The 22608-nt window shown below is 39.7% G+C and overlaps 3 protein-coding genes across 6 annotated transcripts in view; 2 read left to right on the top strand and 1 right to left on the bottom strand.

The window, feature by feature from the left end:
* Nucleotides 1–1427: 1427 nt before the first annotated feature.
* LOC114157114 (uncharacterized) lies at nucleotides 1428–8624 on the top strand. The gene is made up of 8 exons (XM_028037909.1): nucleotides 1428–1607; nucleotides 2832–3191; nucleotides 3294–3392; nucleotides 4715–5041; nucleotides 5313–5645; nucleotides 5769–6086; nucleotides 7220–7552; nucleotides 7630–8624. Exons 1-8 carry the CDS (start codon nucleotides 1577–1579, stop codon nucleotides 7704–7706), a joined length of 1878 nt encoding a protein of 625 aa, XP_027893710.1. The 5' UTR covers nucleotides 1428–1576; the 3' UTR covers nucleotides 7707–8624.
* A 1246-nt stretch (nucleotides 8625–9870) lies between these two features.
* On the top strand, nucleotides 9871–14094 carry LOC114157194 (cerebellin-1). The gene is made up of 4 exons (XM_028038055.1): nucleotides 9871–9994; nucleotides 10983–11588; nucleotides 13114–13233; nucleotides 13373–14094. Exons 2-4 carry the CDS (start codon nucleotides 11283–11285, stop codon nucleotides 13568–13570), a joined length of 624 nt encoding a protein of 207 aa, XP_027893856.1. The 5' UTR covers nucleotides 9871–9994; nucleotides 10983–11282; the 3' UTR covers nucleotides 13571–14094.
* A 1275-nt stretch (nucleotides 14095–15369) lies between these two features.
* ripk3 (receptor-interacting serine-threonine kinase 3) overlaps nucleotides 15370–22608 on the bottom strand; it is a 14610-nt gene continuing 7371 nt past the window's right edge. For 2 of the 4 annotated variants that reach the window (XM_028037943.1, XM_028037944.1), the window contains 7 exons: nucleotides 21879–22040; nucleotides 18625–18707; nucleotides 18440–18503; nucleotides 18288–18355; nucleotides 17572–17623; nucleotides 17296–17465; nucleotides 15370–16761 (listed from right to left, as the gene is read on the bottom strand). In XM_028037943.1, the coding sequence (XP_027893744.1) occupies nucleotides 16582–16761; nucleotides 17296–17465; nucleotides 17572–17623; nucleotides 18288–18355; nucleotides 18440–18503; nucleotides 18625–18707; nucleotides 21879–22040 (779 nt within the window). In that variant the 3' untranslated portion in view covers nucleotides 15370–16581. The remainder of the gene's footprint in view (nucleotides 16762–17295; nucleotides 17466–17571; nucleotides 17624–18287; nucleotides 18356–18439; nucleotides 18504–18624; nucleotides 18708–21878; nucleotides 22041–22608) is intronic. The other 2 variants (XM_028037946.1, XM_028037945.1) reach the window with 2 other exon arrangements.

Raw genomic sequence — 22608 nt, 5'->3', positions numbered from 1 at the left:
TTTGCAGCCAACCGTTTTGAATGCGTTTCTAGTGGGAAAAACCAAAATGGTTTTTATGTGACTTCGACGTCACTCTCCTTCGCCTTTTGTCATAGCTGTGCACTGGCAGGAGGCGTCAGTAGTTAGCAAGTTGAACAGCTTTTGTATTGCCCCCATTGCAATACAATACAACTTCTTCAAAGAGATGGGCCTCCTTAAACAAAATGCCTATTTGTGCTGGAAAGACGCTTCATAAAAGTAAACACACTTTTCTTTGATTCCCGCACCAGAGAGTGCTGTGTAAGACATCAGTTATTGTTCTCTTGCACATGAAGGTCAGTTTGTACTGAACTCAGCTATAGGCAGCAAGTAATGTGAACAACCATGAAGAAAAAAAGCAAATCTTAAATTTGAGCATTCAGATCTGAAGTGTGAATGCAGCCTAAAAAAAAAACACATCCTCTGGAGAACCTAGTCTACTTGGGACTTGGAGAACTCAAGGCAAACCTTTCTGGGCCGTCAACCACAGGAATGGAGAACGCATGATGGAGCTCTGGAGACTGCAGTTCACAAGGTCAAGAACGCTGATCGAGGGAACTGCTTGAGGAGTCCTGGAGAGTGGCAGGGAGGCCACTGGATCCACTGAAGAACCCTTGGATAACACAGTAGATGTGAAACCCTCGAAGAACCCTTTGAGGAGCTCCGGATGGCAGTCTTGGAAGCGTCAGAGTGATGGACATAACTCAGAAAAGCGACCTGTGTGTTTGAGGAACTTTTGATGAAACTCAAAGTTCCTGGATTCTTCCGTCACGTTTAAGGCTTTGTTACGGATCCAGGCACAGAGATTACTTGTGTGGAAAAATCAGATGTGTTCGTGAACAGACTTTCAAAACCACAGAAACAAACAAGGTGTGATCAAGAGCAGGAGGTTTAAATACTGGGGAGTTGATTACTGACAAGATGCAGGTGCAGATGGGCAATTACAAACCAGGTCTCCATCCATAAAATCAATGCTCTACACAATTATTAACCCCTCTGGCGAAGATGACTTAAAATAACAGATGCCTTAAAATAAAGACATCTGTTATGGTGGTGGCAGGAGAACACACAATGAAAATAAATTTCAAATAATCTGTAAATCGAACACATTTAGTCAGAGCAGAAAAATCCTTTAAGGATCCACAAAAAACGCATGACTTGGACAACCAAGTTGGACAACCATGTGGGTGAAGATCTGGCAAAATGTTTATTTGAAATACACACTTTTGAAATAGTGCTATGTTGTACTCATTTGTAATGAGTTGCATGTTGGGGGTAATAATTTCAAGAAAATCCTTATATAACCACGTTCTTCTTGTGCACCTGTGAAGGAAATAAACTCCTACTTTCATTCTTGAAAGTTAACTTTGTCTCCTCCCTCTGTGTCTTTATTGGACGTCGTCCTTCCTCTTCCAGAGAGGCGAAAACTTCCCATCGTCTTCGATGCGACTTAACGGCCGTCAGCGACTCAGTCGGCTGGATCTCGCCTGTTTTTCGATTTCTATTTTCTCTAGAGTTTGGTCCAGCAGCTGAAGATTGATGAAAACCGAAGGGGAAGATGTTTATGCTGCTCATGACCGCCCTGCTGGGTAAGAAACTCTTTCCCTTTCCTAATCAGTTTGACAGATTTTAAGAAGCCAACACAAACTCTGCAAGGTGAGGATGTGTCGAGCCAGTATGGGTGCATTCCTCAGACAGGCGAGAAAACAGGTGAGCTGAAAAGTCCCTCTGAGATGAAAGACTAAAAAGGTTTGTTGCTCAGGCCTGTTTATAGAAGCTGCAACCAGGAAAACAAGTAAAAATGTGTCTGCCACTCCTTTTGTGTTTCTTTCATGGGCTTTTAATCAAATCGGTTCCCATGGAAGTCAAAAAAAACAGTTTTTCAAAGGGCTAATTTAAAGATCATTTAAAATTACAGAAAGAAAGAATGTTCTTGTATATTCTGAACAGTGTTGGAGTCTGGTTTTCTATTTTTTGTGTGTCTATGTCAGGGGTGGGCAACTCCAGGCCTCGAGGGCCGGTCTCCTGCAACTTTTAGATGTATCTCTACTTCAACACACCTGAGTCAAATAATGAGGTCATTAGCAGGACTCTGGAGAACCTGACTGCACTTAGGAGGTGATTCAGCTATTGGATTCAAGTGTGTTGGACCAGGGAGATATCTAAGAGTTGCAGGACACTGGCCCTCGAGGACCAGGATTGCCCACCCCTGGTCTATGTCTTGCATTATGAACTGCATGAGAAAAGATTGCATCTAAAAAGAAGAAAACTAAGTTTAAACAATAAGGATGATGAGGACTAAAGCATATTGTAAATAATTGTTTTTACTCAATTTGAAGATTTACAGCAATAACAAAGGATCTTTAAGACTACACAAGATTTTTTAAATACAAATTCAGACATGAAAAAATACAGTCAACCATGGCATAATGCATAGAAATTGTGGGAAAGTACAAAGATTGTATTAATAATGAATAATGAATTTTACTTAGATGTTTGACTGTCTCCTGTGGAACGACTTCAGTGGTGCAGGGACTGACAGAGAAATCGCTCTTTTCACAAAATGGACTTTTTCTGAGCAACAGGAGAGAAATTCAGCAGAAATGCTGAGGTTGCCAGGACAAGGCAACGACACAGGGGCAACGTGATCAATAGAAATTGCAGTACAGTGCAAGTTGGCATCCAGAGCAGAAAATAAAGTCATTTAAGGCATTAAGGGGTACAGTGGTGAAACCATAGGCGATTCTGAAACATAATATGCCTCTAGAAAATATGTTGCTCATGTGTTCAAATCCCTGTTTGTGTCCTCACAGTTTCCCAGCCTGCTTCAGGTGCAGAGATGAAAGAGGTCCGTGAAGGGGCAGAATCCGTTCTGTTGCCCTGCTCCTTCAGTCCGTCTGATTTGGACAATGCCATCGTGGTGTGGAGTCGCAACGATCTCAATCCCCCGACAGTTCACCTGCGTCGGAAGGAAGGCAACGACTTCCACAGCCAAAACAAACTCTACAAAAGTCGAACGTCCATGCAGGAAAATGCTCTGGAAACCGGAGACCTGAGCCTGACTGTGAGCAAACCCGAACTCACCGACAGCAGCACCTACACCTGCACTGTGCGCAGGCTTGGGGAGCAAGTGGGCCAGATGGAAGTTAAGCTGGAGGTCCTGAGGAGTGAAGGTCAGTCTGCTGATGAAGAGGCACAATCTGCACAGATCTCTGTAGGTTTATTAGGATTACGGTTGTTAATATTGTAATTTTCCGTCATCATGTTCTTATTAGGAGTTCCCACCTGGGTCACAATTTTCCTAGTCATCCTGACTCTGGTCATTGCTGCCGTTGTGGGGGCCGTTATTCATTTCAGGAAGTTTTTCCGGAAAGGTGGGTGCTGATGTTTGTTTCATTTTAGGCACTTTATGAGATGCTTTACACCTGATTGTTTTTTAGGAAGTGACTTTACTGTTTCAGGTTTGATGGACACCTGAGAATCATGGACACACATTAGTTTCCTTCTTAAGGCTTTTTCTGTTGTGGTTCATTTCCCTTAAAGACCTTAATGTCAACTTAAGGCTATGGCTGAATTGCGCCCTCTGGGTTTCTGCATGTTAGGTTAATAGTACAAGGTTTACCCTAATGTATTATAAGCCTGGCGGCCCGTCAGGCTTATAATACTTGTCCCCTTCACTCTTCCTCCCCCCCATCAGGCTAAGTGTTGCTTGTTTTTGTTTTTCGGAAAATAATAACAATAATAAAATTTTAAAAATCACTTTTTTTTGTTTGTTTGTTTAAATAAGTCGGACTTTTGGTTGTGGTGTGGGACACCTCGATTATGAGTGTCCACCTTTCTGCCCAATTTCTGAAAAACTTTCTGGAGACACTCTTGGTATGAGCACAGATTCATGTGAAGGATCACCAGGTGTTCCTTTTTTCTTTTACGCAACAACACTTTTAATTTTGTCTCTAGTCAAGACAGGTCCTACATGTCTGAGAGAGGACTTATAAAAATACACTATTGATAAATTCATTGATTTGCTCTGAAGGAAAAGACCATGTCCGATGTCCCACTCACCCATGCAGCAGGTCATTTGGTCTCAATGTCCCAAAAACACATCAATTAAACCATCCTTATCACTAAATCTGCATTTTGAGACGTGGAGCACACTTATTTATTACAATATTGTTGAATTGTTCTCAATTTGTATTTAACAGAATAGCTGAGACATATTTTGTAAGATTGATTTCATTTGGAAGTAGTCCTAATTCAGATGTGTTATCCTCTCCAAATTGGGAATACTGGAGAATTTAAATCCCAAAAACAAGATTGCTGTGGTCCCGTATTTCTGGACACTGTTAGACATGTCTGTAGAAAGAATGAGATAAAATGTCACCTACAACACTTCATGGCTTCATACACCTCAATGCCAGAATATGTTAGGTAAAGGAGAAATAGAAACCGTTTAAAGGAATGTGTCACAGCTGGAAATGCAGGACTGGGTGGTTATTAAGCTGTTGAGACGAAGAAAATGTCTTGATACTTGATACTTAAAGACAAGCAAGGAATACTTAAATGATGAAAAACATTGACACTTCTTGTTCAGATACGAGGTTGGTTCAGTAAAAGCGCCACAGGACCAACAAAGAGTTAACCTTTTACAAAAAGCAGTCATCGCAAATGCCGAGGCTAAAGTTTGCTCTTCTTTCAGTTCCAAAAGTTGAAGTGAACTCAGAGGTGGAGTCTGTCCTGCTGCCCTGCATCACCATCGCTCACCTTCCGCCGGACGCCAGGGTGGAGTGGACGGACAGCAAAGACAGGAAGGTCCATGTGTACGACAACGGCTGTGACCGGCCTGAGCAGCAGCACTGGTTTTACACGGATCGAACAGAGATGAAGAAAAAGCTGCAGAAGGTCTCCTTCCTCTGTCTGACGCTGAAATACCCGACGGACAGAGACAGCAAGACCTTCACCTGCTCCGTCTACAGTCGGGCCAGAATTGTGCTACTGAAGAAGCAGGTGGAGCTCCTTGTCATAGGTAACTACTGATGATGTTTAGGGCTACTCACGCTTTCTAATGTAACTCTGTTTTAAATCTACAGTTGGTAAGCTACAAACAGCATGTGCCTTAATCAGTCGACTGGTGTATTGGTCTTGTTTGGTGAAGATCGCCGCATTGATTTTTGCATCAAGCAAGCCAGCCTGTTTCAATCCAGCAGAAGCAGTTGTTTTGCTACACCATGAAGACCTGCTGCTTTTGACTTAATGTTGTTTTTGTTTTATTTATTTATATTTTTTTGCCCTCTCAGTCCCAGAGGTCAAGGTGGACTCAGGGATGGACTCTGTTGTGTTGCCCTGCAAAACCAAAATCAATCTCTCTAAAGAGATCACCGTAGAGTGGTCCTGCAACGACGTCTGGGTCCTGAAGGTGCACGTGTACAAGAACGGTTGTGATCGTCCAGAAGAACAGAGTCCGTTCTACAGAGACAGAACCAAGATGAAAGAAGACCTGCTGGAAACCGGAGACCTCAGTCTGACGCTGAAACACCCCACGGACAGAGACAGACAAACCTACACCTGCACGGTCTACAGCAGAGACGGGAAAATCCTCATGAAGAAACAAGTAAAGCTCAACGTCGAAGGTCGGTGGAAAACATTACCTTGTATCTCTAACCCAATCGTGTATCTTTACTCTAAAGTAAAAATCTCTCAGTAGGGGAAGCGAAAGAGATTCATATTTTTTATCCGTTCCAATGTCTCCTCAGACTGTGAGGTGGAGGTGGACGAGGGGACAGAGTCTGCCGTGTTGCCCTTCAAGACCTCAGGCGATATGTCAGACGCCAAGGTGGAGTGGTGGCGTTACGAGCCTGAACCGCCCATGACGGTCCACAAACATGAGAACGGCTGTGATCAGCCCGAAGATCAGCACCAGCTTCACAGAGAGCGAACAGAGATGAGTAAAGAAAATGGAGACCTGAGTCTGACCCTGAAGTACCCAACGGACAGAGACAGTGGGAGCTACATCTGCAGGGTCAACGGCAAGCAGAACAAGAGGAAGAAAACCGTGATGCTCAGAGTTGTCAGTAAGTATGAACATATGAGTTAAAATAAATTGCATTTACATGTTCCTACCTACATATTTCACTTCCCCACTCTCCAGCAGGTCCTTGTTAGCACTGTATGACCTAGCATGTCTCTGTAAAGTTTGGACAAGACTTGCCTCACTGGCTGTGTCTCCTTTACAAATGTGCTCAAAACTTTGTCAATATTTTGCTAATGTCGAAAACACGCAAGGACGCAATTGCAGTTTTTCCATTACATAAGAAATGCAATTAAAATCCCAAGCGAATAAGTTTGTTCATGTAATAAGTTGTGAAAAAACACGCTGTGTCATCATCTTCCTACCACTTCCTGTTGTCTTCTTTGTTTTTTCTGAGTAGTAGCACCTGGTTGTTGATCACATGACTCGTGTGATGCGGAAAAAGTGTGTACATTGGAGTTTTGCGAAATACACTAATTTTGATTCAATCAAGAAAACCCACCTCTTCCTAGTGCAGTGGTTCCCAAAGATTTTCGGGGCCCCCGACCCCAAAGATTACAATAAAATCCACCCCCAAACCCCAAAAAGGAAAAAAAAATCAACTGGGCCCACACATCGTTCAACCAGACATAAACCGATACACATATTTTGTTTTCAAACTCCACTGAAATTTATTTCACACTTCAGGTTGCAACAAAACAAACTACAAACCATCTTTACAGTGAAACACTTTTGTGCAACTATTTTTTTTTTGTTAATCCATACCGCTTCCCGTGCCCCCCCTGCAATGGCACTGCGGCCCCTCTAGGGGGCGCGCTCCACACTTTGGGAACCACTGTCCTAGTGCAAGAAGTTTTTATTGAAAAATGTGTTTTTTTCAAAATTGTTGTTTCCATTAATTCTCATCCATAGTTACGTGTATGGTCAACGAAAATGCAGATTTTCATTGGACACTGGTGTTCCAGCAGTTTGTAGCTCTTCACAGGTTTAAGTGTTGATGGTTCCTTGATTGTCCAGGAACTTCCCAACCAATTTCTTTTTATCAGTTTGGTACTTTTGTTGAATTGCTGGAACAACATTTTCAGGAATCTGTTTTGGTTTATGAAAGATTTTCACAGCATGCTAGCCATAAATTAATCTAAAGATATGAAATGAGTTCTGTTGTTGTCCTCTCAGACCAGCAAGTGGAGGTGGAGGAAGGGGCGGAGTCTGTCCTGCTTCCCTTCAAAACAACGCCTGACCTGCCCGAAGATGCTAAGGTTGTGTGGTGGCAGCTTGACCCGGAACATATGAAGATCCATGTGTATCACAATGGCTCTGAGCTACAGGAAGAACAGAACCACTCATACAGAAACAGAACAAAGATGAACGATGACCTGCTGAAAACTGGAGACCTCAGTCTGTCTCTGAAGCAGCCCACAGATGGAGACAGCGGGAGGTACAGATGTGAGGTCTACAGTGAGACGAGGGGGAGCAGGAGAGAGAAAACCGTCATGGTCAAAGTTAGAAGTGAGTTCTGAAGTTTAATCAGAAAGCTGTCAGCTGTTCTTTTGTCTATGTCTCAACTTGTTCTGTCTCCTCTGCAGAGAGAAGCCAGAGTCAAAATGTGGACAAAGGAAACGGCACTGATCCCACTCCTCTGCTGGCTCAACAATCAGTTTGATTGGTTTGGTAGTTTATATCCAAATTTGGTTATCTTGGCTTAATGTTCAGTCTGTGTGACTTTGTCCTAAAGTCTAAAGACGTCACCCTATCTTCATCTAGTGGTTGTTGATGAGAGGCAATGGTGCTGGTCAGAACTATCCATCAACATGATCATGCTAGAAACAGGTTGACTTGTTTCGCAATCGCTCAACATTTGTCCTCCTAGGATTTGTTGGTGTCCAGAAATTTGTAGTGATTTGAGTTTTTCTGTGCGTTTATTTCTGTGTCTGAGTTTAATGAATGAGAGACTTTCTGTGTCTATTGTTTCTGTGTCTATTGAGTCTCCGTGTTGTCCTGTCTACCCCTTGATTGTTCCCAGCTGTGACCTGATTACCTCCTGTGTATTTAATTCCACCTGTGTTCCTTGTTCTTTGTCGGGTCATCGTCTGTGTGGCCTTTTCTCACAGTCCAAAAACATGTTAATGCTTAATGACTTGTCTGAAACCACAGAAAATGCTGTAAATACTGAAATGGAATGTTTTCTTGTAAAAAAATTAATTCTTTGTGATGAGGATATGTTGAACGCATTTGTGGCTTGTAACTGGCGAAACAGAAATGGTTTTTGTGAGCGCTCTTATTTTCCCCTAAAGACCCTCGTCTCAAGAAAAATGACTGAGATTGGAGCTGAAAACTGGCTCAGAAGGAAGAGAAAACACCAACCTGAGGAGCAATGTTACAATACAATTCATGCCACACTGACAAAAGACATTTCTAGATGAGTCAGCAGTCAGATCATTGAGGTGGTTATGTTTGTGAGCATAATGTTTCTCATGTTTTGTCACACCATGATTATTACCCAGATGTTTCTATGTCCAAGAGAAACATCTGCTGATATCCACAGATTCCTTTATTAAAATAAACCAATTACTGTTCACTTAAAATGTACTTCATGAATGTTTACTAATTAGAGTTAAGTGCAGCGGTGAATTGCATTTTCTCATTGTCTGAGTTTAATGAATGAGAGACTTTCCTGCTGACTAACATTAGCTGACCTTTCAATGATGAATGACGTTGCTGTGAGGAAACTAACCAGGCTTCGGTGGGTAGATGCTGATCTATTAAATACCCAAACTACTTCTCTCAGAAAGCAATTTTACTCTTTACCACTGGACAAACAGCCAGGGAATTATTCACCCTGAAAATACATGTTTGAGATGAAGACTTTGACATCACTAATTTGACCTATTGTGTTATGTATTGATGTCTGAGTTTGGTGTTCATCTACAACGTTTGGTGACATTGTACCATACTATACCACACCACACCATACCATAGTATAGTGGCATACCATACCATAGCATACTATACTATGGCATAGTATGCTATGGTATAATAATATCATAGTATCATATAATACTATGATACGGCATAGTATCATATTATAATACTGCATAGTATACCATGCCATACTATGGTATGCCACAGCACACATACCATAGTATACCATGCCACACCACATCACACCATACCATGGCAACTTTATTCATAAAGCACTTTAAAACAACCATGTCATATATGCATGTACTGTATGTTTCAGTAACAGTATACCATACTATGGGAAAATTTGACAATAGACAGTAAACAATCCCCTCTAATGTGCAAAGGTAGGTCACAATAGACAACAGTAGAAAAGGCCCTGCTCCTTTTGAGTTTCTCCTGAATCTTGGTACCTGCAGCAGCTGCTGTTTGGGAGACCGAAGGGACCAACAAGGTAAGTATGGACAGAGAACATCAGTGGGGTACAATAGGGCAAGAACCTTAAATGATTTAAAATCAAAATTTCAGAATGATGCCCCTTTCTTCCTTTTACATTTTGTACACCCTTTCCACTCCAGACATGAAAATGTAAACTATAGTAAATCCAAACATATCTGAAAGGGAGAAAAACATGAACATAATCACAAATGCCCTCTAAAAAACCTCTTTTTTTTATGGGAAATTTTAAAGCTCTTGGTCTTACCACCTACTTTGCCCACTGGCAATAGAGGTACATTGGGGGAAATGAAGATATAAAAAAGGGTGTACAAGCACAGTAGGACGCCGAATAGGAATGAAACCAGAAAATGCTTGATGTGATTAAACGTCTGTTTGAACACAGGGGTTCCTTGGAACAGAGAGATAGTCGCAGAGAGAGGGGGAGAAAGAGGAGGAGCAGAGATAAAACCTGAGGTAAAGGCTGAAGTAGACTCTTGGGAGGCTTTAAATGTTCCCAGAACAACAAGCTATCTTTACTGTCTGATGTAGTAGGTGAGTAAAGCTATTTTAGTCTTTTCAGCATGTCTTAATGTTGTTGTTTTTTTGCAGAAAGGCTTTTGGTGTTGACAACGTTGATGGGAAATTAATGGTTCATTGAAAAATTATTCAATAACTTTTTTCTGCAGACTATCCATCATTTGTTCAAATCTTTTAGAAAACTTTGTGTTTTTAATATTTTGATAAGAGTAGGTTAATCTTTTTTTATGCTGAGTGTTGACGTGAGTTTGTGTGAAGGAACGCGGACTTTGTGGTCAAACAGGAAAGATGTGTGAGTGGGAGGTTTTACCTACAGATGGCCTCTCAGTGGTGCCACTCTGATCGTCCACGTTCCCGAATCCTGAGTCCAGCTGGCAGCGCTGATGCAGGCCGATTCGTGGCCAAAACATTACCTAATCACTTATTTTGATCGTCCATGTAATCTGGTTTCTATTAATAGTCAGGGTTTACTCATTTTGAACTGCATTTTACTAGTTTTTTAAAAAACATCATAGGTCGTTTGAGCCTATTTAAAAATGATCATATTAACAGGAATGATTAATTTCAGTGCCTGTTTTCTATGTTGCAGTCATGTATTACTGATTGGCTTTTTGGTTGGATGATTGATTGATCGGATGCAAATAAGCCATGAAGAGCTACTTTCATGACAACAGTCAAGCAGTGTGCGGAAAATCGAGTATGTTTTGTGACTGAGATTTTGTTTTGACACAAGGCGTTAAATGAAATGTAATTTTCAAAGGAAATGAAAACAAACTCTCTGAAAACGAGTTATGTTTGGTTATACATTTTATGTTTCCATTTCAAGTAGAAATAATCTGAAAGAATGGACAAGTACACCTGAACAGGAAGTACAGTATATCTTTACACTATTTATAGTACATTTATATGATGCATGCATCAAGGATATTATTCTTTTTACAGTTTTTTAAAGGATGCCGCATATTTATCAAACATAACCGTCCGATGTTTCACTGCTTCACAGGCCTCAGGCTGTAGACTCTCTTCCATCAACTCCAGTGACCTGTTGTAGCATCAGGACCTGGACACATCCCCCTTCATTGGTGGATCTCCTGTCGTATTGAAATGGAAAACCTGTCATCTTGATACCAACTACAAGACATCTTTAAAGGGAATCTAAATTCAACCAGAGCAAACCTGAGCCACTAAATGACACGAGAGGATCCTGTGGTGTGTGCTTTCTTTTCTGGTGGAAGCATGGCCTTGTAGCTAAAGCAGATTTGCACCACAGGAAGTCACTGAAGTTTTGACCTAATTTGGAACTATGGCGTTTCCATTTTTTAACCCTGCACCTTCCTTGGTTCCCCAATTAATCTTTCTCGTTGGACTGCTCCTTCTTGGCCAGTGGAGGCCGTCGGGGGTCAGCTGCCAGAATGACACTGAGCCGATCGTGTTGGAGGGAAAGTGTCTGGTTGTGTGCGACTCCACCCCATCGGCGGAGCCATCGGGTAACGCTCTGGGCATGTCGGTGAGGTCAGGAACGGGTCGGGTGGCGTTTTCAGCCATACGCAACACCAACCATGAGCCATCCGAGATGAGCAACCGCACCATGACTATCTACTTTGATCAGGTGGGTTGAAATAAACTGATAAAGTGAACCCCTGGTATTCACCCGGGGTTATAGGGACAACAGCCATTCGCAAATAACTTAAATTCTATAAATCCTTGAGGCACTCTCTACGAATACTTATAACTGCCTATTTAAATAGTTCAAACACCAAATATACCTTAATATGCATGAATACATACAGTAGAGACTGTCATCTTTCTTATCTCCACTCTTGGAGGTACAAACAATCCGTGCTGAGGAAAATGAATGCTGCTCATGGACTGGCAGTCTTGTAACACCAGCCCACAGCATTTTCTTTCGAATACCTCAGACATACAGTGCAGACAAAAAGTTTGGACACACCTTTTAATTCAATGAGTTTCCTTTATTTTCATGACTATTGACATTGTAGATTCACACTGAAGGCATCAAAACTATGAATAACACATGTGGAAATATGCACTAAACAAAAAAGTGTAAAACAACTGAAAATACCCCTTATAATCTAGTTTCTTCAAAGTAGCAACCTTTTGCTGTGATTACTGCTTTGCACACACTCTGCATTTTCTTGATGAGCTTCAAGAGGTCGTCACCTGAAATGGTTTTCACTTCATAGGTCAACCTGCCCTGTCAGGTTAATAAGTGGGATTTATTGCCTTATAAATAGTCATGAAAATAAGGAAAACCCATTGAATTAGAAAGTGTGTCCAAACCTTTGGTCTGTACTGTACTTTGTGAAAAAAATGCAGATAGACAAGCATTCCCTGAAAAATCTGAACTCAGGTTCCATGTAAAAACCCCAAAGAGGGCTCTATAAATTCAGACAATTTAACAAAATCTTACAGCCCTTAAATTTAGCATTTGGTCTTTTAACAGCTATAATCTTAGTAGGTAAAACTGGCTTCAGTTGATAAATGAAAAACCATAAAGTATCATGACCTGTGTTAAAGCAGGAGCAAGACAGTCTCCTAATAATAATAGGTTTATTAATAATCACTTAAAGAACAACAACAGAACATTCATGTTTTTTTTGTTGTTGTTGATATTTTTTTCATATCTTCTCTAGAAATTTCCAACGCCCCCTGGTGGACACCATTGGGAATAGACAATGAATGCATGGCTTAGCATAATTCACAATTTGACCTCATGGCACTAAAGAACACCACTGGACAATCTTTCCTTATTTGATCTACCTTGAATGTGATTTAAAGCGGTGTGCAGAATTGCTTGTTAGAGAGCAGTCAACACTTTTGGAAGTTTTTATCACCTGTTTTCTGGAATGCTTTGTAACTGGATTAATGGCAAAAAATCTGATCTTGTTTTCTTTAACTTCTTTACAAGCATTACCACCACTCCTAATGTTTGCCTCTCTCATCAGCATTAAAAGATCAAAATATTTCAAAAAACAAAGATCGAGCAGGCATGTTGAGCTGCTGGAAAACATCTTCAACAGATTTTTCTTTTCTAATTTAGCTTTGCCAGGAGTTTCTTGACTATTAATTAAGAGTAACTCCGTCTCTCTGTCTCTTGCTCTCTCCTCTCGTAGATTTTAGTGAACGTTGGCAGCCATTTTGACCCGGCAACTAGCATCTTCGTAGCACCCAGAAAAGGAGTCTACAGCTTCAGCTTTCACGTTGTTAAAGTTTACAACCGGCAGACGATACAAGTGAGAAAAATTGCTAAAAGTCTCAGCTAAAACTGCACTCCTACTTCTGTCTGAATATCGTTTCCGTTTGTTTATGTCCATAACAGTTTCACATCCTCAAATCCTCCTGCTACTTTTCTCCTTCGCCTTGTCTTTCTAGGTAAGCTTGGTTCTCAACGGCTGGCCGGTGATCTCGGCCTTTGCAGGTGACCAGGATGTGACACGGGAAGCGGCCACCAATGCTGGGCTGGTGTTAATGGAGCGAGGGGACAAAGCTTACCTTAAACTGGAGAGGGGAAACCTGATGGGTGGGTGGAAGTACTCCACCTTCTCTGGCTTTCTTGTCTTCCCGCTGTAGGGTGTCCTTGACGCAGGATGTTGTATAAAATAAAGATTGGTTAATTTCTCAAAGGGGAATGATGTAATGTTAGGATCCACATTGGACTGCTTAACCCTCCCGCAGTCCTAAAAGGGGACCCTACGTGAACTTTTTTATCCTGTGCATGTTCCCGCAGGGTCTCACCAACCCCATGCGTGCTTTTACGATTTCTTTTCTCCTGGTTTCGGGAACTGGCGGGCTGACGAGATATTCCCATCAGTTCCCCGCTGTCCGACCGTGACATCTGCCGCGCTCTTCCCGAGCATCTTCAAGCTAGGACTGCGGGAAGGTTAAGATGTAAATTAGATGAGTGGATGGATTGGCTTTGCACCAAACAGTCTTGAATGTAATTTCCATGACCATGGTATTTTTTGTGGCTTGCCATCTGTTCCACAGACTTAATGTGTGTTTATGTGTTTACTTAAATCTGGTGTAGCCTCTTCGATGCATGAAAACCAAATGTAGGACATGTTTGTTGGCAATAAAGGAAACAAAAACAACAACCACTGTCTCTTTGTTTATTTTTAATCTATTAACTGTGTTAGTTATGGCTTGCTCAAATGGCCAGCTAAAACAATTTTTAAAAATAAATGTGTACATTTAAAGCTTCGATGTGGAATATTTCCTGATGGAAATGCTTTTCATATAGTTAACATTGTTTATTCCTTCTGTCTGTCCATCCATCCAGATGTCAATCCCTATGTTACAAGTAAGAGTACCCTGAAAATTGTTTTAGGTGTTGTACTGATCTCTTACTTGTAAAAGAAATAACATTTTGGAGTTAATTTATATTTTAAAGCATACAGTATATCGATTAAATCTCAATTTTTCCCAATTTTCCACATTTACCAACTGAAAGTGGGGGAAAAAAATCGTAATTGGGGAAAAAAAAAGTTTACTTTTAAGTAACTTTTTAAAATCGTACCTAAATATTACAATGCTATCTAAGCTATGTAGCCTTTTACAATCTGACAGGGAAAAACACATAGGAAATGTGTGTTTCTAGGAAAGAAATATCTATGGTTAACTCAGCAATTTTATTCCCAGCGACCTTGTTTAGGTTTTGCTTATCTTCGAGTTTTTAAGTTGCATAGAAAAGATTGAAAGTTTACCTGAAGATTCTTACTATCTCATTCAGGCACCATTAAATTACATTAAAGCACCAACATATCAAAATATGTTACGGTTATTAAAACTGACGCATTGCTTTTAAAATCCCAAACAGCTATGACATCCATTTTTTGCTCCTGCTGATGTACAGAGACCGTCCTCCCCATCTTTCTCTGCGGTGGATCCGGTGGCAGATGGAGGACTGGCTGTGGAAGTGGGAACCAGTGCCAGAAACTCGCTGGGATCATGCTGGACCATCACAACTGATTTGTGTCAGCTTCCTGGGACTCAGCAGAGGCCTGTGTTAGCACTTTGGAGATGCGCGTACGGAGTACAAAACTGCATTATGTGGAGACTAGAGGGAAAAAAAGGTCAAGGACTTCAAAATCTGTTTGGAAGTCTTTGAGAAAACGAGTGCGTATACGTAACCAAGTACCAAATTATTAGCTCACCGCTTCTTATCTGTTTGAAAAGGTGTAGGAGGAAGTGAGCCCTTATTCAATCCTAACCCTTTTTCTCAATTTAATGACATACATAACTTACTGACTTGTTAATTATCAGAAATTTGCAATTAAAAACATGTTATGGTACAACTGCTGAATTTAATGTGCTAAAAAAAAACTAGAAATAAATTATATTACATAAAATAAAATGAATACAGACTCTGATAGCAGGACAAGAAAATTTACTGACCCATAATAATTACATTAATAATGACAATTGTAAATCACAACCGGAAATACAGCACCATCATAATTACCAGCTCCTTGCCAATGTACACTATATAATATGCTTTGTAATCTGTGTATTTACAGAAGGGTAAATAAATTGATCATACCTCCTGTTAACACAGTACTATAGTCATGGAGCAGCCATATTGGATTGTGTGGCATTGGTTGGTGGCACAACTCTCAATTTCCAAGTTGGATTTAAAAGGTCATGAGGCATTTTTGTGGATTTTTTTATATTGGAAGTTAAAAGGTTTGTCTTCCGTCACCAAACGCAACGCAGCATGAATCCAGCACACATCAACACACAAATCCATCTTCATCCGCACCTGAAAATAGTCTCCTAATCGTTTTAACGGAAGTATTTTACACTCACCTGCTGCAACGCTTCATTGAAGTCACAGCATTCATCAGGTAAGAAAAATGTTTCAAAGTCCAACATTTCACGTAATAGACATTGTTCAAAAATCTTTAAAGCTCGTCATTCACTGTTTTATTAAAACTCCGGATTCCAAAGCCTCTACAGAGTAAAGCAAAAAACAGTGCAGCAAATACCAAAAGAATAGCATGTGTACCTTTAATTTATATTTATATGTACCGTATCTTTAAAACATTTTGTTGCAAAAATAGAATATAAAAAATATTTCTTTCAGTGAAACTAATGACTAATGAAAATGAAACTAATGATAAATGAGGTTTTCATTTTTTTCATAAAAAAATGAAAACCTCAGCTTATACACCTTTCTTAAAAACACATTCCTGAAAAGCTTTGAATCAAACGTTCGCTTCTTTTAATTATAGTCAGATGGTTGTGAAGGCAAGTTCTGGCATCCTAAGGCATGTTGGCGCTCTGACGGTAGATATTTTCTGACCACAGTTGGTGAAAAGAGAAAAAAAACAGCAGCCACCTTGGCTTGTATTTAATGGTGACTGTGCAAAAAGCTGGCCTGGAGTTTTTGCCTGCTGCTAAAACCAATTCCAAACAAAAGACACGAAATGATTTACAGTAGTAGTAATAGAAAGATGATGAAAAGCTACAAAAAGCTGCACTAAACGCATCTATGCTACAAGAAATAAATAATTAACATACAAAAGCTACACCAAATATCCTGTTTTATTTGAAAAAGAGAATAAAAAAATAGTTCTGGGAATCTATGGATTAGCTGTACTTGTGCGTTGTTGTGAGGAGCTAACAGTAGACGGCGCCGTCGGGTGCCTCTTTCTCTCGGAGGATCCGGAGAGGCTGATGTGCATCGTGTTGTTGTTTCCATACTGCAGTCCAGTCACACTGGAGCAGTGAATGTTGAAAGTGCCAGGGCTGGAAAACTGACGCTGCGGAGAAAAGAACGCTTGATCAAAAAAAAAATCTGTTTTTAGGTGGAACCGATGCTGATGCGTCTGAGGACGTCAATTCAGAGGGAACGCTTTCTGGGTCAGTCGAATGGCAACTTTTGTTAAATGTTTTTCAAGCACCTTTTTGCAGCAGAAAAATGCTTTAGAAGTGGGCAGGAGTCTGAACTAAAGCTCAGCTTTAGGTAAAGGTTAACTCAGACTAGCTCTTTTAGACTAGCTTTTTAAAAATGTGTCTTCAAATACCAAATGGGGATGATATCCAATGAAAGCTTTTAAAAAAAAAATACAGTAAAACTAGATTGTGAGCCTGGTTAAAGATTGTCCCGTACCAGTTGTATCTTTGACTTTAACTTTTTTGTTCTGACAAACCAGGTCAGAATAATCTACCACTTTGCCTTTTTAGTTAATAACGGGACTAAAACTCCTGGATTTGTTTCCTCCGAGGTGATGGCTCACGGCTGACGTGGTCTGACTGCTTACAGGTAAGAGATTGTCTGATGATCATCGACATACCTGACACAGAAATAATGGAGGCAGATTTTTTGAGTTGCCGTTGAATGCCAAATGAGTGGGTTGAGTGGGTTCTACAGAGGACGACTTCGTTTCAGGGTCTGCTGCTCGGCGGGTCTGATCAACAGCACACAGATTTACAGCCCAACTAGGTGATGGATCTAAAAACAAAACTAAGATAAATTAATCTCAACATGTAAAACCATAATAGATGACTTCTTCCAAGTCAGATATTTTTTCCTAATCAATGGCTGCTTCAGCTAACAGCGTCTTTCTCACCTCCGACTGCTGCATTGTCTCCTTGATTTGCTGGCCAAGCGCCGGCTATTTCCTGAGACGTGCAAAAAAAAAGAAGAAAAAAAAAGAGTAAATAAATAAAGAAAAAATAAAGCTGTTGTGTGTGACATGAAAATTGTTGGTTGGAAACCCTGCATCTAATCTAAAAACTGCATCAGGATTCCTCAGAGAACAAGACACGAATTATCGCATTTTTACGTAGCAAATCTTCTCTCTTTCATATAAATTCCAGTTTGTTTTGAGTAAATTGCAAAATTACAGGTGGCCATGTAATTCCATCACCTTATCTTTAAAATAATGTTGAAATCATTTTTACATTTGCTTTCTTCACCACCCTTTCCCGTAAAGAAACAACAACAACAAAAAAAAAAACCCCTAGTGAAGCAGGAAGTGATATGCACATTAGTTCCTCACACCAGCAAAAAAAATCTGCAGTGTGGCAACACCACAGGACTGGCCGAGTTGCTGCAATACGAAGAAGAATCTCCCCTTCCCCCCTCACTCAGCGTCACAGTCTTCCTGTTGTTTGTCTAACTGGGTTAAAGACCTTTCCTTTCTCCTCGGTTCTCACCATAAAAATTATGATGGGGATTTTAAACTGTTTTCATTCATTAACCCAACTCTGGTTGGTAAAGTGCGAGGTCATTTTACCTCCTGCTTTTCACAATTGCTTTCAGTCATTCTGACAGAATGCTCACCTGAACCGGTGGCGGTCCTGTCCGCACACTGTCACAAATGTTTGGCGCTGCAGCTCTTACTGGTTCTGCTGCAGGAACAACGAGAAGGCAAAGTAAAAAGTCGAACCTCCGGAAAGCCAGGCGGACTTGTTTAATAATGCGACCAGACTGACCTGAAGTCTCAGTAATGGAAAGCTTTGTCAGCTCATGTGTAATCCTTTCTTTTTCAGTTTGGTCCTTGAAAGAGGAAGAGAAAGACTTGAGTCAGGCCGGGGCAAAAAGTTCTGATAAAAATAATATTGCGATGCGTCATGTTAAATTTTACATCACGCCAACGTGACTTGACTTTGTTCCTCACCAGTTTCTGCAGGACTTGGTGGACGGCATCGTGAATTGCGGGTCTGTGCATCTTGAACAGTTCTTCCATCACAGTTGTGCATTCTGTCGACAAACCGAAGTCATGTTAGCTTCAAGAATTTCACGTTTAGTTCATTCCTCTATACTTGGGACTGTTCTCACCAGATTAAAAAAAAACTTTAATTAGAGTTTAGTTTGACTATTCACTTGTCATTGTTGGTTATCTTTGAACAAAGTTATGGACAGATGGTTCATTCAGTTACTTGCCAACAGGAATTATTTTCTGTTGTTGTTTAATCTACATTGTGTTATGTTATATTGATGTATATATATATATAGATATATATATATCTATATATATAGATATATATATATACACACACACACATTTGCGCAGCTATCTTTGTGGGGACTTTCCATTGACTTCCATTCTTTTCTACAGCCTAAACCTTACTCTTATCCTAACCCTAACCATTACATACCTAACCCTATCGATTACATACCTAACCCTAACCCTAACCAAAACTCAATTCACACCTTAGTCCTAAATCTGATCCCTGACCCAATAACAGCGTTTCTCCTTGTGGGGACCAGGCTTCGGTCCCCACAAGGAGCAGTGTGTCCCCACAACGTAGTATATGTCAGGAAAATGGTCCCCACGAGGTATTAGAAACAAACGCACACACACACACACATGTACATACCTATACATGACTTTGTTTTCTACCCATCTATATCATGCACACATTCACAAACACACCTACTATAATCAAATTCTATGAAATAATTTAGTTTTCTTTGAAAATCGAATAACTACTTGTACATGTTAACTCCCCAAATTCTTCCTCAGAATATCTATTAACCTTTTCCTCAATACATTCAAACTCTCTCCTCCTACATCTTCTCTCTCTTTCATATTTATGTCATTCTAATATAACATGTTCTATTGTTTCATATTTTCCACAGTAATCGCATTTGCCAGTTTTATGCTTTTGTATATTAAAAAGTGTATAATGAAGTCCTGTATGTCTTAACCTTGTTATCACTCTTTCCTCCTTTCTATTACGTCTTCCATTTCTTCTCTCTCCTACTATCTTCTGAATTTTATAAAACCATCTTCCTGTTTTTCCTTCATCCCACCTTTTTTTGCCATTTTTCCATCAGTTTTTCTTTAACAATGCTCTTTCCCTCAGATTTACTTGTTTTAACTGTAAAACTAATATTGTTCTGAATTGCCCTCTTTGCCATTTTATCTGCCCTCTCGTTTCCTTCTGCCCCAATATGTGCTGGAACCCACACAAATATACTGTAACTATCAAACCCATATTTTGTATTCTGAATAATGTATGAAATATTTCTAATAAAATGTCCATCCCACTATCTGATTGATTATATTTTAAACTTAATAATGCAGAGCTTGAATCTGAACAAATGACTGTTAATGGTTTTATTTCTTCTACCCATTGTAAAGCTAATAATATTGCCACCATTTCTCCTGTGTAAACTGATAATCCATCTGTAATTCGTTTTTCTATTTTTATATTAAATTCTGGTACTACAAAAGCTATTCCTATTTTTCCAGTTATTTTTGATGCATCTGTATAAATCTGAATATATTGATAATAATTGTTTACATGTAATTGTACTGAATAACTATTTACGATGTAAGATTTATCTTGTTTCTTTTCCATTATTGACATATCTACTCCATGGTGGTATAATTGATGTTGGTGTTGTTTTTGATTGATTCTTGTTCCCTTCCCATCATTAATACATAAAAGATTATGCTACGAATAATATTAGTTTTTCTACTGATACTGTGATATTTTCTTCTGACTGTACTTTGCCTTGCTGTGGAATTTGATTCTCTGTTTGTTCACTCTCTCTCGTTTTCAGAAGCATTTTTAACTGCTTCTGCATAGCTTATGTTTTTAGTCATTTTAATCTCTATGATTTCTTTTGCCTTCCTCCTTACTTCATATCCTCCATACGTAACTCTATGTTGCCCTCCACAGTTACAAAATTTTTCTTGTACTTCTTCTTTACATTCTTCTAACTTGTGATCTTCACCACATTTTGGATATATCTGCTTCCCTTTACACACTGCTGCTATGTGTCCTTTGTGACCTTTGACATTTGAAACAACAAAGTGGTGGAGGGATATAAGGTCTGACCTGAAAACTAAGATAACCTATTTTGATGTTTTGTGGCAACTCTTTTCCTTCAAATTCAATGAGGATTGACAAACTTCCTACTTTTTCTCCATTTATTGTTTTTGACAATCTATTCAAGTTATTCACCTTTGCACCTACAGTACAATACTTTTCTTAATCTTATCAAGATCTTCATCTACAGGGATCCCATAAATCACTCCTCTAACTTTTTTTATTTTCTCCCATGATTTTTTTTCTCCAACATGGTTTTTCTTTTACAGATATTATCCACATTTAAAGCCTTATTCTTTTGTTCTTCATTTTTACAGACTACCAATAGGTTTTCATCTCTCAAAATCTTTACCATTTCAACATCTCCAATTTTCTTTTTTATTTCTCTTGACACCACAATGGGGCTGATGTTATCCTGTTCTTCCTCGTTCTTAAGTTTTAATATTATTTTAAATTCCTCGCTCACAACTTTCCTCCTAACTATCCTTTCTTCTTCTGAACTACATCCTTCCAGTTCTCGTTTACTACCTTGAATATCTCCAATTCCCTTTCCTTCGTCTATCTTATTTCTTCCACGTCCTCTCCCTCTTCCTCTCCCCACTGGCGTCCACCCTTCAAAATCCATGTCTTCCTCATTTCCTATCTCCATTTCCAACCGAACCATTCACATACCAGTTTATGCCAAAATCCGCCTTTTCCAAATCCGACATATTTCTATGTGTTTTGTTTTTCCCGCTCCGCCAAAACAGCATCCCATTCAGCAGTCGAGACGACTCGTAAACGTGAAGCGTCCTCCTTCCTCTTCTTCTGTCTACCTCCCTCAAAGAGTGTTCACACTGTGCAAGAGGACCAATCTATGCATTTCAAAGCCCAATATGGACCTATGAGGTGAGATTTGAATGGGACCTGGCCTCTGACAGGCAGCTGTGTGGCTGAAAATTATGTAGTAGCATTCACTAATTCAGCATACTTTTTTTTTTAACGCAATACAAAATAGGACACAGATTTGCACCATTCTTTTGTATTAATGAGTTTTTTTTTCTTTAAATCAATTTCTCTCATTTTGGTATACTGTACCACTTTTACTTACGGTGTGAGGAAGGCCTTCGTTTGGGATTTGAGCGCCAACACTCCTGCATGAGATCGATGAGTCTTGTCAGTCCCGCCACTCCGGCATCCGTACACCTGATGTCATCCAGAGAAGGACGGTCTCCCATGGGGATGCGGATAGGCACTATGGCGGATATGGCATCTGCAGAAAAGGCAGAGATTGGAGTTAAAGGTGTGATAAAAAAAAAAAGTCCCGCTGGCAAAAGTTACATTTAAGAATCTTCGCTTGTTTACATCTTGCCTGGCGGTTATTTAAGATGAAAACTATATACGGAGCAGACACTTGCTAAAACTGAGAAAGTTGAATGTGCATAAAGGATGATGTCGTTTAAAAATGTATTTCTTAGTAGTGGTTCAAATTCAGTTTTTTCCATTTAGCCTATAAACACCCATATAACCCTAATACTCAATAACTTCATTTCAAGGATTTTTAAAGTTTTTGTGACAGTAAAGTCACATTAACAGTTTAAATTGTCAAATTTCATTTATTTATTTCCATCAGGAGGAGTTGCTAATTAAACAGCCTCTCTCTCAGTGATTTTGACTTTGATCTGCATTTACTGGGCTTATCTTCAAGATAAGCTGATAGCAACTGACTTAATTTCATGTTGGTTGTCATGGATACATCTAAAGTATTGATTCCCTGATGTATTGTTTGGAGGGGAAATGCTGACTGTCAATCATTCATACTTACAAAGACTAAAACTTTG

The sequence above is a fragment of the Xiphophorus couchianus genome, chromosome 14 (genome assembly GCF_001444195.1).
Source record: "Xiphophorus couchianus chromosome 14, X_couchianus-1.0, whole genome shotgun sequence".
Taxonomy (NCBI): domain Eukaryota; kingdom Metazoa; phylum Chordata; class Actinopteri; order Cyprinodontiformes; family Poeciliidae; genus Xiphophorus; species Xiphophorus couchianus.
This window is presented reverse-complemented; position numbering and strand designations above follow the sequence as displayed.

What these genes read in the sequence shown, in the direction of transcription:
- LOC114157114 (XM_028037909.1), top strand. Translation starts at nt 1,577, where the DNA reads ATGTTTATGCTGCTCATGACCGCCCTGCTGG. An exon ending in CAGGAAGTTTTTCCGGAAAG is followed by an intron (nt 3,393 to 4,714) that starts GTGGGTGCTGAT and finishes CTCTTCTTTCAG; the next exon opens with TTCCAAAAGTTGAAGTGAAC. An exon ending in CGTGATGCTCAGAGTTGTCA is followed by an intron (nt 6,087 to 7,219) that starts GTAAGTATGAAC and finishes TTGTCCTCTCAG; the next exon opens with ACCAGCAAGTGGAGGTGGAG.
- LOC114157194 (XM_028038055.1), top strand. Translation starts at nt 11,283, where the DNA reads ATGGCGTTTCCATTTTTTAACCCTGCACCTTCCTTGGTTCCCCAATTA. An exon ending in TGACTATCTACTTTGATCAG is followed by an intron (nt 11,589 to 13,113) that starts GTGGGTTGAAAT and finishes CTCCTCTCGTAG; the next exon opens with ATTTTAGTGAACGTTGGCAG. An exon ending in ACAACCGGCAGACGATACAA is followed by an intron (nt 13,234 to 13,372) that starts GTGAGAAAAATT and finishes TTGTCTTTCTAG; the next exon opens with GTAAGCTTGGTTCTCAACGG.